General features: G+C 36.7%; 1 protein-coding gene across 3 annotated transcripts in view; it reads right to left on the bottom strand.

Annotated features, from left to right (window-relative positions):
* Nucleotides 1-19344, bottom strand: part of Ankrd28 (ankyrin repeat domain 28) — a 157510-nt gene that overhangs the window by 13784 nt on the left and 124382 nt on the right. For 2 of the 3 annotated variants that reach the window (XM_028787483.1, XM_028787482.1), the window contains exons 12-21: nucleotides 17656-17719; nucleotides 15642-15710; nucleotides 13472-13612; nucleotides 11435-11546; nucleotides 10055-10081; nucleotides 9301-9375; nucleotides 4988-5189; nucleotides 1705-1792; nucleotides 1245-1362; nucleotides 939-1158 (exon numbers count right to left, since the gene is read on the bottom strand). In XM_028787483.1, coding sequence (XP_028643316.1) covers nucleotides 939-1158; nucleotides 1245-1362; nucleotides 1705-1792; nucleotides 4988-5189; nucleotides 9301-9375; nucleotides 10055-10081; nucleotides 11435-11546; nucleotides 13472-13612; nucleotides 15642-15710; nucleotides 17656-17719 — 1116 coding nt within the window. The remainder of the gene's footprint in view (nucleotides 1-938; nucleotides 1159-1244; nucleotides 1363-1704; nucleotides 1793-4987; nucleotides 5190-9300; nucleotides 9376-10054; nucleotides 10082-11434; nucleotides 11547-13471; nucleotides 13613-15641; nucleotides 15711-17655; nucleotides 17720-19344) is intronic. The other variant, XM_028787484.1, reaches the window with a different exon arrangement.

Below are 19344 nucleotides of genomic sequence, written 5' to 3'. Positions count from 1 at the left end.
TTTTTTTTTTTTTTACAGTTCAAATGGTATATTTTGTTTTGCAGCTTTCCTTTTCAATTAATAAACTGTATGTTCCGTTCTAAAATAGTACACATAGGACAATTTCCTAGAATGCATTAACATTCATTTCTTCCAGCTGAATTCAGAATCACTAAAATTGTGCTTGTCTGAAAATCAGACACATCTGTTTTTTTAAAAGGCAAGCAGGCATGCCATTTGTGGAAACTTCTGTTTCTTATATAGAATGTACTTAGAACACCTAATTTCTTCAATGATAGAGGAAGAAAAGCATTCCTCATATAGGCCTGATAAGAAATGTGAAAAGACAAAAGTCAATCTCCAAAGAATAAGTACATTTTCTACCTTAGGAAACATACTTCTTTACAAATTTTTTAATGGTTAATTGACACTGTTGATACACTGAAAAAAAAAAAAATCAGCCAACAAAACCTGGCTTTAGCGAGGTAGTACTAACACATGCCTTTAATCCCAGCATTCTCGAGGCAGTGATGGGTAGATCTTTGAGTTTGAGGCCAGCCTGGTCTACACAAAGAAACCCTGTCTTAAAAAAACAAACCAAACCAAAAAATAAAAAAATGCCTTAAAAATTTATCTCACTGATTTTTACATAAAATTCATATCTGTGGATACTGTCTCAGTATATTAAACTCATAAAATGTGAAAATTCATTATTATAAAAACAAACTGAACTTCAGTGGCAATGTATGGTAATTCCTTTGACTCAGAGACAATCTGGCTACTGTGGTATGATTATTAGACTTCCATCTAAGTGAGTTGAAAGAAAAAAATATATATAAAGGCTTATCTCAAACACTTTTGCAAATGAGTGACTTTTCTTTAGCAAGGTAAAGGACTTTTTTTTAAACTTAGTACCTAGTAGGAAGACACTCAATACAGGTTTTTATCTGATACTTAACCATTGTAGCAAGCCCAGTGAAGTGCTGTATACCCATGATTGTCTACTATGGCTGGATTTGCATCCATAGATGTTGCTGACTGCAAAAGGGCTCCAAGAACTCCAATGTGTCCACAGGCCGCAGACAAGTGTATGGGTGTCCGACCCCTGCTGTCCCGTAGTAAGCACTTAGCACCATGTTGAAGTAATGCATCTACACACTCTTCATGGCCTGTCACTGCCTGCAAAAATAATTTGGGTGTATTAAATACACTGTGTGTGGGGAGGGCACACGCACATAATGTATTTATGTTTAATTTTGGCTCACCCCTCTGTGCAATGCTGTCCTTCCCCACTTATCTTTGGCATCTACATTTGCTCCTTTGTTCAGTAGTGAGTATACACAGTCCGTGTGCCCATTGAGAACCGACAGCATAAGGGGTGTCCTGAACAATTACAGAATTAGGTTTAGTGTTATCACTTATAAAACAGCAATGATGTGATGGCTTATTTTTCATATATGTACTTTTGTGATACAACTTTATATGTATTTAAATGAAAACCTATGTTTGACATTTTCAGTTACAAACTTTGATATATTTACTAAAATAGGGACCAAAGTATTAGAATATTTAATATTTTAACATCAATTTAAGAGCAAAGTATAGTGGCACATGCCTCTAATCCCAGCACTAAAGAGGGTGAGGTAGTGAGATTATGGGATGGAGGCCTGGATTATATACTCAAATGCTGTCTCAAAAAAACATTTAAAAATTACTGAAACTTACTGTCCATTTCCATCTTGAATATCTACTGCATTCTGTGGTTCTGCATTTCCTATTAATAACCGTAAGCATTCTGAATGTCCATTTGTTGCTATAAAGTAAAAAATAAAAAATAAAAAATTAATATATATAAATATAACAAAAATAGAGTAAGCACATCTTTCAGAATATAATTTTGAAACAATTTTAATGAATTCATTAAGCATCAGGACAGCAAAGTAGGTTTTATACTGTATTTGCTATTAAGGGAGTCGTATCTGTTCACAGCAAGTAAAACAACACACTCCACAGCTATCCCTTCATCATCCTCCATGCTAACAGAATCCTCATTTTATTTAGAAGGGTGACTTGTCTCCAGCTAGGGGGCACAATCAAGTCAACTATGTTAGAGTAAGGCAGTCACAGACCAAGTCAATCATATCAATCATATTTTCTTTCATCAATGATTAGCTGCAGGGTGAGTACAATGTCTAGAGTCAACCATTAAGAAGATATTGAGAAGTCTAGAGAGCTTTGGGCAAATCATTTTATAATGAAAGGCCCTCTTTCTAAAATCCCAGTTGTGGATGTGGTCCTGTAAAGTAGCAATGATCCTGTGACATAAATGCAAAAGCAAGTGGTGATAAGGACTCTGATGGCATGCTGAGTGAAGGCACTATGGAACTGTAGGACTGTACACTCTCTGGGGTGAGACTGAATCCCTGTCAATTAGGACACATTTGGTTAGGTGATTTTTAGCTGAAAAGAATTCCAAATGGCATATACATTAATAGATTACATATTTTATAAAGAAATGTTTTCATATGCCCCAAAGCTTAAGTGGCAAGCCGAAGAACAACCCCTTCATCTCAATAGAAAGCTTTTAAAATTGTTATATCCTCCAAAAATCAGGTTCTGGCACACATAGTAAACTTTTAAGTGTATGGAAATATGGAAGTGACAAAATGATACAGAAAGAAAGATCTTCTATGATTTCTAAGCCCCTCCAACCACAAAAAAGTAATGAGAAAACTAAGTGCCTAACTGTATAGAGTACTTTTTCTGAGACAGAGTCTCATGTAGCTTGGCAAGCCTCACATTCGCTGTTTATCAAAGAATGACTGATTGTCAACTTCTGATCTTTCTGCCACTACTTCCTAAGTGCTGAAATTACAACTAAGTACAACCACGCCTTCTATAGATGGTACTGGGGATAGAACTGCTGACCTTTCTGCCTCTGTTATCATAAGCATACATGACTATTCCCTCTTTTATGCCGTACCGGGGAATCAAACCTAGGGCTTCACATGTGCTAGGTAGGCACTTTATCAGCTGAGCTGCACCCTGAGCCTCTCTACAGTAACTTTTAACAGTTCTATGAAACTCTAGTAAGTTATAAAAACATATCACTCAAAACTACACTCACTCAGTCTGTATGTTGTACTCTGGCAACAGCTCTTAGCTTAGAAATAAACAAGTGTCAAAATACTTGGGGATAGATCAAAGTGTTTATTTCGCTTATTATTAAAATGTTAATTCATTTACATTCAGCACACAGTAGCTTCTAATGAGTGTTGTTGTGTTCTAAGTTCAATAACCACAATACCACCATAGTATCACTGTAGTGCTAATCTTCAGAGAGGAAAAAAATTGTGCTTTCTTTATAGTACATAAGTAGTAAGATGCTTCCCAAAATATCTCTGATTGTGAAAAACATCTATAGAAACAGTTTCATTGAGTGTTTTTTGTTCTATATGATGGGTAGCACTTACAGTACATTATATAGCAGAGTGTCTCAGAGCTCCTTATCTTTCAAAATTCTCACGAATTAGCCTGCTGGGTGCCTATATTCCTAGCACTTGAGACAGAGGCTGATGTAGGAAAATTGTCACTTTGAGGCAGTCACAGGTTACATACAGCAGAGTTCTAAGTCAGTGTAGGGTGATGGGACCATGTCTTATATAGATATATTAAAAAAAAAAGAGTGGGGGCGACAAATACTCCATTTAAAGCTTTAAATCAGTTCTGTAAATAAATCTGTGGTTATATAATTTTGTGGATAAAGATTTGTCTCTACTCTTATTTATAGTAGAAAATGATCTTATTCATACCACTTGACAGTTTTTACAACCATATTTATTATGAGAGTTTAAATGTTCATTAAAACAGTTGTTTCTAACCTTTGCCTGAATATCCAATAGTTTTAAAAAGCTTTTCTGGGAGCAACAGTATGTACTATATTTCTAAAGTTTTCTAAAATGTATCCTTTCCCAAACAGTACAAGTAGAACTCAAGTAATATACTTGAGTGACTTCTTAAAGATCACTCCATAAACAAAAGTGAACTGAATCAGATTACATAAAGACAGGAACTAAGAAAAACATCTAACTACTATTTTTCTCTTCTTTTTCCTCTTTTTTCCTTCCTTCCTTTCTTCTTGTTTTATTTTTCAAGAAAGGGTTTCACTATGTAGCCCTGGCTGTCCTGGAACACATTCTGTAGATCAGGCTAGCCTCTAATTCAAGAGATCCATCTGCCTCTGCTTCCTGGGTGCTGGAATTAAAGGCATGAGCCACCATCACTTGGCTTGACTACTATCTTTTAATTGTACCAGTCTTGGCTATTGAAAATGAGTATTGCCTGTAAAGAGTTGGGAAATGTGTGTCTTCTACTTATATACTGCTGGTACTAACCATTTCTATGATTGTTCCCCTTCCCCTTCCCAGTCTTTTCCCACATATCAGTAACAACTTGGTTACAGATTGCTGCATTTTTCATACATTGCCAACATTATAAAATTACAATTTGAAGTAGCTTTTGCAGAAGTTAATAGTCTACAATATTTTTTTCTAAGCATTTAATGCAGTGTACTAGACTAGTAAAATAAGCAAAAACATCTATTAGGGCTAAAGAGATGGTTTAGTGGCCAAGAGTGATTGGTACATGGGCTTGGTCCCTAACACCTACATGATGGCTCACCCATAACTCCAGTTCTGGGGGATAGGACATCTTCTGGTTTCCATAAACACAAGACACATATGTGGCATACACATATATTCATACAGGCAAAACATTCATATATATGAAATCAAGTAAGTCTTAAAAATAAAGTTTTATTTTAAAACATTAATGGTTACCATTAGTTAATCTAAAATAACTTTCATTTTATGTTTTTTTTTAAAGTGTTGTCTTTCCTCCAGAATACAATCATTTGCCTGTTTAACATAAGAAGTAAACACAATTACCAGTAGCAGTACAAAAGTATATTAAGATATAAATAGCAAATCAAGTATAATATTTGGCATACCTGCTGCATGGATAGGTGTTCTCTTCAAAACGTAATCTTTTACGAGGATTGAAGCCCCCTGATTAATGAGTACATCCACACATTCAACATGGCCCTTAAATGCTGCGAGATCTAGGGGTGTTCTACCACTACTATTCCTTACATCAAGATCTAATAAAGACTGTACCAGCACTTCCAGGGCTTGATGGTGACCATGATAAGCCTAGAAAGAAAAATATGTAATTTAGACCAACTCCCTGAGTAGATTCCCCACCTCCTCAGTTCTGGGGATGGGAACTAAGGACTTGTGTGTGCTAGGTAAGTAAGGAAGTAAGCAAGTTTTCCAGAGTTACATGCCCAATACTCCTCTGCACTGAAAAATGTAAAGTAAGAAAATTTATCTTTATATTGTTACGCCTGACATACTACTAACTTCTATATTGAGAAGCCAGAAAATTTAAACTATAGATTTTTATTTTGGATTAATCACTAGTACTCTTCCACATTAAGGAATATATAGTCTATACATAATAAAACCTCAAATGACAGGTGGTAACAATGCTTGAATCATGGCAGACATCAAAACACAGATGTGACATGAAGTCACTGGAAGCTCTGGCTGTAAGATTAGGACCAGAAAGCTCGTGCTCCTGATAGGTGCGGTGGCTGGGACACTGAGTCTTTGACAGAGCTTTACTGGACTTAAATCACAAGGACAGAAGTGTAATTTGACACGAGCCAGGGCTCAAGTCTTGATTTCTCATATTTCTCATAAAACAACTACCTTGATTCCAAAATGTGCTAGAGCTCAAACATATCTCCTAGTACAGAAGTATTCAACTGGGACCTGAGAGAATATTTGTCAGGCACTGTGATAACTGTGAAAACCAGTGAGACGTAAAGATCTGTCAGAAAAAATGGAGCTCCCCTCATTACACAGCCTAAAGAAGCTTTGCAGACAATTCATTTTACAAGATGTTAATGGCACATATATTATTTATACTGGACAGGATACTGTGTAGGGAATAAAGAACAAGCTTCAAAGGATAATAAAGCAGTACTTCTTGTGTAAAATGTCCAAAAAGCAGGCTGGCAAAATGGTTCTGTGTGTAATGGCAGTTGGGACACAAGCCTAGTGACCTCTAAGTTCAATTTCCAGAATTCATGCAAGATAGAACAGAATCAAATAATTTGTGAGATGATCTGAAAACAGGGTACTCTGGGTTCAGGATACCCACTCTAAAAGAAGGAAAGAAAAAGCCAGCAAGTATAAGCAAAGAGAAAGCTTGGTTCTACTGATGTCTATGTAGGAAGCTTAATGACTGAAAAGGTTAACTATCTCAAAGATTAAAGTGAGTGTAGACATAGAATTCATTCTAGATTCACATCCAATTTTACTTGGCAATATAGTGAAAGAACTCATGCTACTCCAAGAACAACCAAAAAAAAAAAAGGGGGGGGGGCGAGAAAATGATAGTGCTTTGTTATAGGGCTCTTCTCCTCATCAGCTCCTCTACGGGACCAAAGGAAAAGCCTGTATGTCTAATACCAACAAATTTAGGAATAAGACTTTCCTAAGACCTCATTCCAGTGTCCCACTGTATCAGGTTGAAGAGGTGAATTGAAAATAATAATAAAAGAAAGTAAACTATTTCAACTAATTTTTGAAAGTCTCTTAGGATGAGATATTATGGTAGTTTGAATAGGTATGATCCCCATAGACTCATGTGTTTGAATGCTTGCTTGGCTCATGGGGAGTGGTACTATTAGGAGGTGTGGCACTGTTGGAGAAAGTGTGTCACTGTGGAGGTGGTCTTTCCTATGCTCAAATTCCAACCAGGGTGGAAGACAGTTCCCTTTTGCTACCTACAGATCAAGATGTAGAGCTCTCAGCTCCTTCTCCAGCACCATGTTTGCTGGGACACTGGCATATTTCCCACCATGATAATAATGGACTTAACTCTGTGAAACTGTAAGCCAACCCCAATGAAATGTTTTCCTTTATAAGAGTCCTTGGTTGTGGTATTTCTTCACAGCAATGGAAACCCTAAGTAAGACAGATATAAAATGCAAAACTTGCAATATAACATTTCATTGAACTTAATTACAAACTTTCAGTTTAGAAAGCCTATCTAACACAGCTATACTGAGATAGCCAAGAGATGGCGCAATCTAAGCGTCCATTGATAAGCTGATTGAATACAAAATACAATGCACACACGCTCAGATGTAAACTCAAAAATGAAGGAACTGTGTATCTAGTTAAATTTATGGTAGCAGCCAGAAGGAGGGGAAATACACAACTATTGTCACAATTGTTTCAATATTTAAGACACAAAAGTTTTAGAGATCTAACATAATTGAACAGTGCTCTAAGAGATGCTTAAGGAAGTATTTAATGGGGAACACAGGGCTGTAATCACAGATTATGGGAGGCTAAGATAAGGGACTCTCAGTTTAAGGCTAGCTTGGGCTACAAAGCAAGACCCTCCCTGTGAGTAATGAAGAGAGGGAGGGAAGAATTTGTCAAACTGGCGAACAGAAAAGTAACAACAATACGTTAGTAAGATAGTCCTATGAGAGACTACAAGATTGTCAGAAGCCACTGATGCGGATTTATTGATTCTCTACCAAAGAGGAAAGAAATCTAGCATCTAGCAAATGCCCAAGAAATGACTGACAGTGACAATGCAAGAAACACCATGTTTTCTACTCAAAAGTTCCTTTTTTTCTCACCAATAGTAAAAGAGCTACTTTTCTCTTTTACTCTTTCCATACTGACTTTACATTTTCAGACTTAGTACTTACAGTTCAAGCCTAGCAAGAAGACAAGGAGCTGGGTTTTATGTCAAGTTGACTCAAGCTAAAGTTATCTGAGAGGAGTGAGCCTCAACTAAGAAAATGCCAGAGTAAGATCTTGCCCATAGGCAAGCCTGCAGGGCATTTTCTTAGTGATGAGTGAGGACCCAGCCCATTGTAGGTGGGCCCACTCCTGGGCTGAAGGTTCTGGGTTCTAAGAAAGCAGGCTAAACAAGCCAAAGGTGAAAAGTCAGTAAGCAAATTAGCTCCTGCCTCTAGATTCCTGGTCTGTTTGAATTTCTACCCTGATGGCCTTCAGTAATAAACTGTAATCTGGAAGTATAAGCAAAATAACTCAGTGGTTTAAATGAGAATGTTTTCCACAGACTCATATTTAAATGCTTGGTCCCCAGTTGGTGAACTACTTAGGAAGGATTAGGAGGCGTGGCCTTGGTGGTGGAGGTAAGTCACTGGGAATGAGCTTTGAGGTTTCAAAAGCCTACACCAGGCCCAGTCCTGCTTTCTCTCTCAGATCATGAGCTCTTAGCTATTGTGCCAGTGGCAGGCCTGCCCACCTGTCACCATGCTCCCTGCCATAATGGGTCATGGACTTACTCTCTGAAACTGTAAACAAGTCCCCAGTTAAATGCTTTCTTCTATAAAATGCCTTGGTCATAGTGTCTCTTCTCAGCAACAGTAACAGTAGCTAAGACATTCTCCTATTAGCTTTTGGTCATGTTGTCTTATCACTGCAACAGAAATCTTAACTAAGCCTTATTGGTAATTTGGATAACTAAGGTGGGGGAGGGGAACAAGAGGCAGAAAGATTCAGTATGTTAGTGATCATACGCAAGGAGAAAATTAAGATAAAAAGTTATAGAACATGTGAAAAAAAAGTAAACAAATGGATTACTGAACTAGTGATCCTGTTAAATGAAGTTCTGTACTTAACACTAAGGGTCAAATAGAGTCAAATATCCTGGTCTTCTGATGATTAAAGTCCTCTACCCAAATTTTTTCAGTACAGAGGAGCTAAGATGGGTTTTACTTAGTATTTCTTAATCTCTGTGTCTCAGTGACTGGCACTCAGGAAGAATCTGAAGATGGATGGGAAATTATAGAGCATGCATCCAAATCCTACAGCAGCGAAAGTGAAGTAGCACTGACTCTACAATTAGCCAGCAGTCATGGCCACCAGCAAGCCAACAACTGCTGAAACTTATAGAAACTGGGTGGTGTATATTATCTACTTAACAAATTATGGTCCTCCTATGGGGGCACCACATTTTAAATTCATGTCAAAAATCATATTTTCTCACTTAAAAGCAGGGCTTGAGGGAGCCAAGAACCACTGCTTAAAAAGGAAAGTGAGAAACAGATAACCAAGAATGTACCAAATAAGTCCTTAAAGTTCTAATTCTATGAAAATTACTATACCAACCAAATGTCTAGGGCGTTAGTTTGAGTCAACACAAGTACATACTGAAGATCTGTAGTGAAATAGCTATCAAGTTGGCTACAAAGGCAGTACTTACAGCCAAATGTAAAGGGCTTATTGTTGCTCTATTATCTGAATCACTCAACATGTCTGTTCCCGAGGTTTCCATTAACTGAAAAAAGAAGAGACATTAAAAGTTAAAGAGAGACATTTAAAAATGTTAGGAAAGATACTTTAAAATATTTCATAGTAGTTACTTCTCCCATGCCTTACTCCAATCCACTGGAGAGTACAACAATAAGAAAGCCCACAGAACAAGAGAGCCACAGCAGTATAGTACGATGTAAATGCTTGGTCCAGGGAGTGGTACTATTAGGAGGTGTGGCCTTGCTGGAGTAGGTGTGTCACTGTGGGCGCATGGGCTTTGAGACCCCCATCCTAGCTGTCTGGAAGTCAGTCTTTTGCTAGGAACATTCAGACGAAGATGTAGAACTCTCAGCATCTCCTGTACCATGCCTGCCTGGATGCTGTCATGTTCCCACCTTGATGATAATGGACTGAACTTCTGAACCTGTGAGCCAGCCCCAATTGAATGTTGGCCTTATAAAAGTTGCCTTGGTCATGGTGTCTGTTCACAGCAGTAAAATCCTAACTAAGACATAAGAGTTTTATTAACTAGGAGTTTGAGGAAATATTCTCCCATCAGATAAATGCCTTCTCTTACTGAACACACATTCTTGTCACTGTATTGGTCTCAGTGTCTAACTTCAGTTCTAATGAGAACAGAGAAACACACTATCTTGAGTGGTAGTAGTCTATTTTGAATGTTGGGAGAATCGATTGATACTTACAACATCTAAAGGAGTTTCACTTGCAATCTGAAATAAAAGTTAGAAATAGCATTTTACAAAGTTATTTATATATATTAATATATTTTTTTGACATCGTTATTGATATAAGGCTGTTAGTTTGTTTTAAACTCATGCTTTCTTTGCCTCCAGAAAAGACGTCTTTTACATAGATAATTAGACACTACAGTAGGTAACACATTTATATACATAGCCTAAGATTTTATTCTAAAGAACCATAGTAACCTAGGAAATATGGGTTATTTTTATAGTAGCACATTAAATGCTATATTAAATATGTTGACCATCTTCTATACCTTCAATTTTATTTTCTATTGAAAGGAAGCAATGCCTATTATATATCTATAAAGGAAACTGGAACCTTATAGATCTGTCACACAAGACTATATTTTAACTCATTTCTTCCCTTCCAGTTTGGCACAGTAGGGTCCAGGATGATATGTCTATTCCAGGACAAGACCACAGTTGAAATTCAAGCTTCTTTTGCAGAAGTGACTATCCTTTATTAGGAAGAACTGGGAAATGAAAGGACCTTGCAGAGTTCTCTAAACATATGGGAGAAATCTAACTTTTTCAGGGGCTTTTATTTTTCAAGTAAGATATAGTTACATCTTTAAAAGAAATAAGGAAAATATGTATTTGAAAGGATAAAGGCAACCAGACCTAGATGTTGACTATTAGGAGGATCTGGAGGCTGGTGGTACATGAGTGTTGGTCATGTGCTATATGAAGTGGATCCCCAGATCACATAAACTAGCTGTGATGGTGCATGCTTGAATTCAGAAGTGGAGGAACAAAAGTTCAAGGTCATCTTCGGTTATATAGTTTGCTGGAGGCCAGCCTGGTTATGTGTGACTCTCTCAAGAAACACAACATCATTTTAGGAACCTTCTTCAGAGATTTATCTGTTTTTGTTCTTGTTGTTCAATGGTTTGTTTGATTGAGGTAGTGTCTCACAATGTTGTCCTGGACTCAAGCTAGTGTCCTTCCTCAGCCTCGAAATTAGGACTGCAAGGGTACACTGCTGTGCCTGACTCCCCCTCAAAATATTAAATACTAATCTACATCTAAGATGCAGTAAGACAACATCTCACCGCAGCACAGGCTAGCCTAGCCTTTACAATATTTCTGCTTTAGACTCTTAAAGATTAAGCTTATAAACCACACAGGGCTCAGTGACTTAATTTTTTTTGGAAACAAAAACAGAAGAGTTATCTTACTGAAGCAACCATGAATTTAAGAGGTAAATGGAGTCTGAAAATGTTAAAGAAAAAAACTGAATGTTTTCTGGTCATGTAGTCTCCTTTTAGTTATATTACTAAAAACTCACACTAGACCTGTCATAAGAACTGAGGATCTTACCAGTTGAAGACACAGACGGTGACCATATGCAGCTGAGTAATGAACTGCATTGTAGCCTTGCTTGTCCCGGATCCCGGGATTTGCATCATTTCTTAGTAAGTATTCCAGGCACCTATATGCAAAAACAGCAAAATGAAGATTCTAAAATTTAAATACTTTACTATAAAAAACACTGTAGCAATTAAAAAAAAAATCACATGCCAAAATTAAACAGACCTAAAGACTATATAAAACTCAATAAACTTTTTTATACAGTAAAAATAAGCATTTAGAATGGAAGCTGTGGAGCTTTACATTAGACTTTATATCTTTAGTATCAAACATATTTTTATATACTTATTCACCTACATTCATTTGGGACAAGGTACATGTGTATGCAAGTATGTACGTATGTACGTATGTATGTATGTATGCATGCATGCATGCATGTATGTGGCACAAGATCTCTCTCTACACAGTCTGGCTGTCCTGGAACTCTCTATGTAGACTAGGCCAATCTGAACTTATGGGATCCTCCTGCCTTTGCTTCCCACCATGCCTAGCCTTTCCACTTACATTTTAAAAGCCAATGATTAAATACTGGTAATTATTCTCTTATTAATATTTTATACCCATAAAATTTTAAAATACCCATAAAACCACAGTTTTTTGGTTGTTGTTGTTTTGTATTGTTAATTTTGTCAGGCTTTTAACAATAAAAGGGCCCTTTTATATAACTATTTAGGAAGAAGTATAAATGACCACTAGTCTTATACAATAGGGATATTATATATGTCAGATACATTTGCACATCAGATAAGTCTGCTTATGGTAATTACTACCATTTCCTTCCTTCCTTCCTTCCTTCCTTCCTTCCTTCCTTCCTTCCTTCCTTCCTTCCTTCCTTTCCTTCTTTTTTTTTGTTTTTTGAGACAAGGTTTCTCTGTGTAGCCCTGGCTGTCCTGGAACTCACTCTGTAGTCCAGGCTGGCCTCAAACTCAGAAATCCGCCTGCCTTTGCCTCCCAAGCGCTGGGATTATAAAGGTGTGCGCCACCACTGCCTGGTGGTAATTACTACCATTTTCTTAACTTGGTCTAAATCTCTAAAGTCTTAAGTTTGTTTCAAAGTACAAGCTAAATTAACGTATAAAAATTCTATGCAACTATAATACTACTAATGCTTTTTATGTTTGATAAATCAACGTACTAGGCTTCTAACAACATAAAATTCATAAATGCTTTACCAACTGGATTATTATTCAAACTACAGCTGGTATACTGTTTTATACATAAGCATGGTTTCTGATAATTCAACTAGTACTCTGAGACTAAATTGGATTTGCTAAAACTTGGCCCAAAAGGGTCTCTGAGTATTGACTGTCAACTCCACTCCTTCCTATAAGGTAAGATCAGGTCAAGGGTGTGCGTGTGGTTATTTACTTATTCAGATAATAAGGCTCAATATACACTCAAAAGATGGCTAGAATCAGGTTACAGTTTTTGTTTGTTTTTAAGACAGGGTTTTGGAACTCGTTTTGTAGACTAGGCTGGCCTCAAATACAGAGATAGGTCTGCTTTTGTCTTCCAAGTACTGAGATTAAAGGCAAGTACCACCACTGCCTAGTAATATAGTTCTTAATACCTGAGCTCTGTAGTTTTAAAAAATACTTTATTTTCAACTAAGTGTGTCTGTGTGTAGGCATACACACTGTGATGCTAATCATTTTTTTTTTTCCTATAGAGTGAGTTCCAGGACAGCCAGGGCTACACAGAGAAACTCTGAAATAAAAAAAACCACAAACTACAAACCAAAAACAAATACTGTTTTGCAGGAAGAATGAGAAAAGACTACCTGACTTTTCAAGTAAGGACCAGATATTTGGAAGACAGCAACAGCTAGAATTTTGTAATAATAACGAAATATATTTATTTTATAAACTGTGGATTCAGGGATGATAATAATACATAAAGAAGATACACACTTGCAGTAAAACAGTCCCCATACAAAGATGTCAATTTGTAGAAGTAATAATGCTCTTTTGCCCACATGGTACTTACTTGCCGTCTGTGTCTGACGTAGCTGCATAGTGCAGGGGTGTGCAGCCTCTCTCATCGAGGTCATTCACACTTGCTCCTGATCCCACAAGAGCAAACAGGCACTGGTAATTGCAGTTGGCAGCAGCATAGTGCAGTGGAGATCTTTTGTGACCAAATTAACACAAGAAAGGTAAAAGTCAGAAACACACGTTTGTAAACAGACCATAGCTAACCCTTGTTCCAACACGTTTAGTTACACTATATTCCCAAATCAATTCCAACCATTATATTCTGCTGAGAAACATAAAGACTTTCATTTTAATAAAGCTTGCCTTATATTAACAAAAATGTCCGTCCCACAGTCCATGTCTTCAGTAATAAAAGCAAAGAGAAAAAAAAGACGCATAGAAGAGTTATTATTATCAAGTCCACACAGGACTCAACAGTAATACCAGTTTCTGGAGTAGTAACTTAGGCACAGTCGTACAGACTAATTTCCTATTCAGATGAGCTAGTGTTTATTGGTTTAATCTCTGAAAACCGAATAATCACAGCTTATTTCTCTCTAATTACTAAAATTACACAGAATGCTATTAAACATAGGTGATTCTATGATCTCATTAAATAAAAAACAAAAATTATAATAAGTTTAATTCAGAGCTCCTTACAGTGTATTTTTCCTCTCTAATACATTGACTTAGGAAAATGATAGCAAAAACATTATTTTGCCTTATTGGATAATACTATAGAGTTTTTTATTTGTTTGTTTGAGAGAGGGTCTCATGCACTATGCAGCCCTGGCTGGCCTAGACCTTAAACAGATCTTCCTCCCAAATGTGGGAATGTGCCATGATGCATAGCTATTACAGAGATTTTTAAAAATGCAGCTAACCCTGGGAAAAAAAAAGCTTTTAAGCTCATAGTAAGAATATCAAAACCCTCTATGTTATTTGTTGCATGGAATGTGCAAATAAAAACAAATAAAAATTAGCTATGAAATTTCATTCCGTAGGTCTATCCCTCAGCATTGTACAGTCCAGCAGCGCTTAGCTTTCTTCTTTTCGTTTCTTACTTCCTACCACACAAGCCTTTTTCTTTTCCCTTCACGTGAGTACTATCATATACACCAATATATCCCCATACATCTTCTGATTTCCACCTTCCCCAGAACACAGTGTAACACACAGTTCTTACCAGCTGACACACAATGCCTAGACTGTCATCTACATCTTTCAAACAAATGCATTTACTTCTTTTCTGAATGGTTTTAATGTATTTTGTATGTCTAGTCCTGCTATAAGTAGGGATAGTTAATAGAAGCTTCAACTGCTACTACTATAAATGCTAGAAGAGTAAGACTAGACAATGAGATTTTGTCCTTTTAGCTGCTCTTCTGTAGATTGTACTCAGTGGGTCATATGGGTATGAATAAGAAGAGAAGGGGAAAAAAATCACACATATATTTGTAACCTATTTTTTCCTTTTAGTAGTGGGAAGAAGGATCTCTCACAAAAATTGACTTGGAAAAGTTCTAGGTACTCTTGAGTTTTTTGAAGGTACTTTGGTATAATGAAGTTTTAAATTTCCATGCCATTAATTACAGAAAGAGGACGATTATTATTACCAAGAAGAATAGGGATAGAGCTAGAGAGCTGGCTCAGCAGTTAAAAGCACTGGCTGCTCTTCCAGAGGTCCTGGGTTCAATGCACAGCATCCACATGATGAGCTCACAATGATCTGGAACTTGGTTCAAGGGATTTGGTATCCTCTTTTGGCCTCATGAGTACTGTGCACATGTGGTACACAGGCATACAAGTAGAACACATACACAAATAAAACAAATCCTTAAATAATAATTTAAGAAAAGAACAGAGGGAGCCTAGGACTGTAGGGAGAACTCAATGAAAAGACTGGGATTGAGACTGGGTTACTGACTTCAGCTGGCTGGTGTACAGGCGTGTGCTCTTTTTCTGTTCCTTTCAGCAGTGCTAGGGAACAAACCCATCCCTGTGCACTTGAGGAAGATAAACCATATACCAGGCCCTACTTCAGAGTTTTAAGTAATCATGATTACAACTCAAAAGATGCTGTGTAACACATAAAGTTAAGTTTCAGAAGTCAGTTAAAGGTCAAGCAAGCCATTAAATAAGCAAATTTAATCTTGCTCTACAGGAGCTAAGTCACAGATTACCTTCCAAATTTATCCTTTTTGTTGAAGTCTGCACCAGTATTCAGCAGAAGGTTTAGGCACTCCAAATTTCTAGTCGGGGGGGAAAAAGAGTTTGAAAGTATAATTGCCAGTGATTTTTATGATAAAAATGGTAGGCTTAATGAAGCATAAATGCATATTTAAAATGAGGATTACTTCCCACTATATTTAGCTTTTAAAAAGTGATTTACATAAATACTGGCACATAAGAAATAAACAAATGAATTATATTATTGTAGAAAAGATCATATTTTTAAGAGATCCTAAGAGATTTTTTTTTATAGTGGTTTAACCTGATGCTGCTTATATTCCAATGCTAATTTGAGCTCCCAAAACTGGTTGCTTCAGATAAGAGAGAGTTCATACATAGATGCTAGCTAAGTGACCTTGCCCCCAGTTAATTGTGAATGGCAAATAAAGATGCCAACAGCTAACAGCTGGGCAGAGAAGACATGGGTGGGGTTTAAGCTTCACAAGCTTGCAGGAGAGGAGGATGAGGAAGAGGAAGAAAGCTTAGGAGGGAGCAAGGAGAAGCTGTCATGGGTTAGAGAGTAAAGAAATTTACTCCCCAACCCCCACCATGGGCTGGCCAATTGGAGTTAAGAGCAGCCCAGATTGAGTGCAGTAAATAGAAAGTAACAACTTGGGGTTACTGACAGGAAAGTACACTCTAACAGCATGGAGGGTAGGGTAGGCAGCTGCCCAGCTATTGTGCTGTTTAGGGATTGTTGTAAATATAAAGGCTGTGTGTGTTTTTTATCTGGGAATTCAATAACCAAAGGCAGGGTAGAAACTCCGGACTCGAGATTTAAATAATTTTCTACCAATACTTATATTTAAATGTCTTAAATTTAGGGGTTTTAAAACAATAAATTAAAAAGAATTAAAAACAAACAACAGACAATCCTGTACCTTTGAAATGCACATAATAGTGGCAAGTCAATTTCTCCCACTGTCTCCTATGCTATCATTATTGTTCAAACTGAACCTTAGTTAAAATTATAGGACATTCTTATATGCTTGTTATAGATTTTTATACACCCAACATCAACTTTGTATATTATAATGAAAAGCATGCCTGTTGACTTCCCTTATAGACAAGTTACATACAAATTAGGTTTTAACTGAAATGTCTATCCTCTGGTGACCTTAGAAAAATAAAGAAGTGATTCATATATGTTCAATTCATCTCCGTAATTTGGACTTGGTGGCATTCTTGGCTCAGCACAAATCTAACTTATGAGAAGCATTACGGTAACAGAGTGCTGTCAGCGACTGATGAGCTCCCCAAGAGTACTTCTTAGAACTTAAGTGCAAACAAGGAAAGCACTGCATGCTTATAATTCCAGCACTTCAGAGGCAGGGGCTGGAGGGCCGAGTGATTCAGCATCCTTGGCTACAAAGCAAAACTCTGCCTCAAAAATCTAAGGGGGCCATGCTTGGGGAACTAAAATAATTTAAATAAAATTTAGTCTAAAATGTTCTAATCACAACATTTCTTCTTCTGAGCCAACACATAACTGCAACATCAATTTTCTCTCTGATGATATTATAGTATTATTCAGAATATTCATAATATTTTTGATGTTCTCATCATTTCACGAACATTTTTATTTGTTTAGAAATTACTTTTTCATATAAAAAGTAGTGTTTCCTTTTGTAGGCTTGTTCTTTCCTGCTTAATACTTATGATTTAGTTGAAAGAAGACAAATAACAAAATGAAACAAACAAACAAACAAACAAACAAAAACAACTTTTGCTGCCTTGGACTGTCTTTTGTTAATATCCAGCCATGGTTCATTCAGTTTCCATTTTGTGGCAACTCAAAACTAATAAAAAGGAACAAAGAGACAGCCTCCGTGACTTCCCTCTCTCTGTGACCTACCTCCCCCCCCCCCCGACCCAGACAATCTTAAGACATTAAATGTATACTCTAATGACTTCCATAATTCCCCCCTGCACTTTTTAAAAGAAATGAAAATACTATTAACATACCCTCCAGCTGCAGCTGCATGTAGACAGGTTCTGCCAAAATCATCTGGGGTATCTATCTCAAATCCTGTAAAAATGAATGTATATCTTTTCTCTTATATAATATTATAGATGTATTACTTTGCATTAAGATAGTATATCAAGAAGTATCACATTGCTCTTTTCAACCCTAAACAAACATATATTCTTAACGTACAAAATGAATAAAGAAAAATACACTAGTAATGCATAACATTACCAAAAAAACCAAAAAACAAAAACCTAAAAACAACAACCCTGTAGTGCTTGTCTGCAGAGTTCTGCCAGGAGTGACAGTTCCCATCTCACACCTGCAGTCTCATCGTCCCAGCTACACCGAAGACTACAGCTGGAGGAGACTCAAGTCTTGGCAAGCCTTGGTAACTGGTATAAAACCTGTGTAAGCAGGCAGGCAGGCAGGCAGGCAGGCAGGCAGGCAGGCAGGAGAACAAAACCATTCTATTTCTAAAAGGCTTAGGGTGCAATGGGAATAATAGTCAACAAGAAAAAGAACCTTTTATTCATGAACATTTTTATTTGTTTAGGAATTACTTTTTCATATAAAAAATAATGTTTCCTTTTATAGGCTATGAAGTATTGGTAACAGACACAAATATGACCCTTCAAGAACTGAAAGTGAAAAAGGCCAGCCATAAAGATTTTGTTAGATGATTCTTTTAAAAAACTGTATTATTAGGTGGCTGATACACCACACTATGCTAATGGTGCTTCTTTTATAGGGATTAAATATACTTCAGAATGGATGTTATTTTGGTTATATAAGCACATTAAATAAGTAAATTTATAAGTGTATCGTATACAGATATCTCAAAACAGCACGTTAGCCAGGCATAATGGTAAACACTGTCATCTGAGCACTTGGGAAGCAGAAAGAGGAGAACTGCAAGTTGAAGGTTAGCTTCGGCTCTACAACTCTCCACTCATCACCCCTCCCTTCTAAAAAGAGGACATGTGTTTGGTTTGATTTGGCTATTATTAATACTGGGGAGCACTTTTAGCATTCTTTTTCATGCTAAGTGGGGATGAAGAGCTTTATATCAACACCTGTTGAAACTCAAAAAAAAAAAAAAACCCACAACAATGAATTTACATATAAAATATCTCACAAATTAACAAAAACAACTTCTTCCTAAACCTCAGAAGAGTGTGCGTCTCATTCTACTATATTTTTATTGAAACCTCATTATTTTATTTCAGTAAACATGGATGATAATATTAAACTTTCTTATATACTGAGAAATAGAAAATAATTTAAAATTAATTAAATCTTTTACAGTCAGCAATTCAATGCACTTAATAAGGATCATAGGTTGTTGCATTAATACTAACAAAAATCCATACCAACTAGTTATAGTACTTAAAACTAAGTACTGGTAATGAATTAATAATTTCATGAGCCTGTAAGATGTTCATATTATGACTTTTAATGCTCAAAATGAAGACCCAAAGGAATGAAACATGCAGGTACAGTGTTTTGCTTCTAGGACTAGGTGAACAGGACAAGGAGAGAAGACTGTCATCACTGGGTAAAAGCTGCTCTATGGACACTCCACGCCCCATGAACCAATCAACAAAGGGAATCAGTAAAGCACTGCTCAGAGCTGACAAGGTAACTGTGACAACAGCAGAGAGGGAGGGAGGGAGGGAGGGAGG

This window comes from Grammomys surdaster, unplaced genomic scaffold (assembly GCF_004785775.1).
Source record: "Grammomys surdaster isolate TR1022 unplaced genomic scaffold, NIH_TR_1.0 125669, whole genome shotgun sequence".
Lineage (NCBI taxonomy): Eukaryota > Metazoa > Chordata > Mammalia > Rodentia > Muridae > Grammomys > Grammomys surdaster.
Note: the sequence above shows the minus strand (reverse complement) of the source record. Positions and strands in the feature narration are given on the sequence as shown.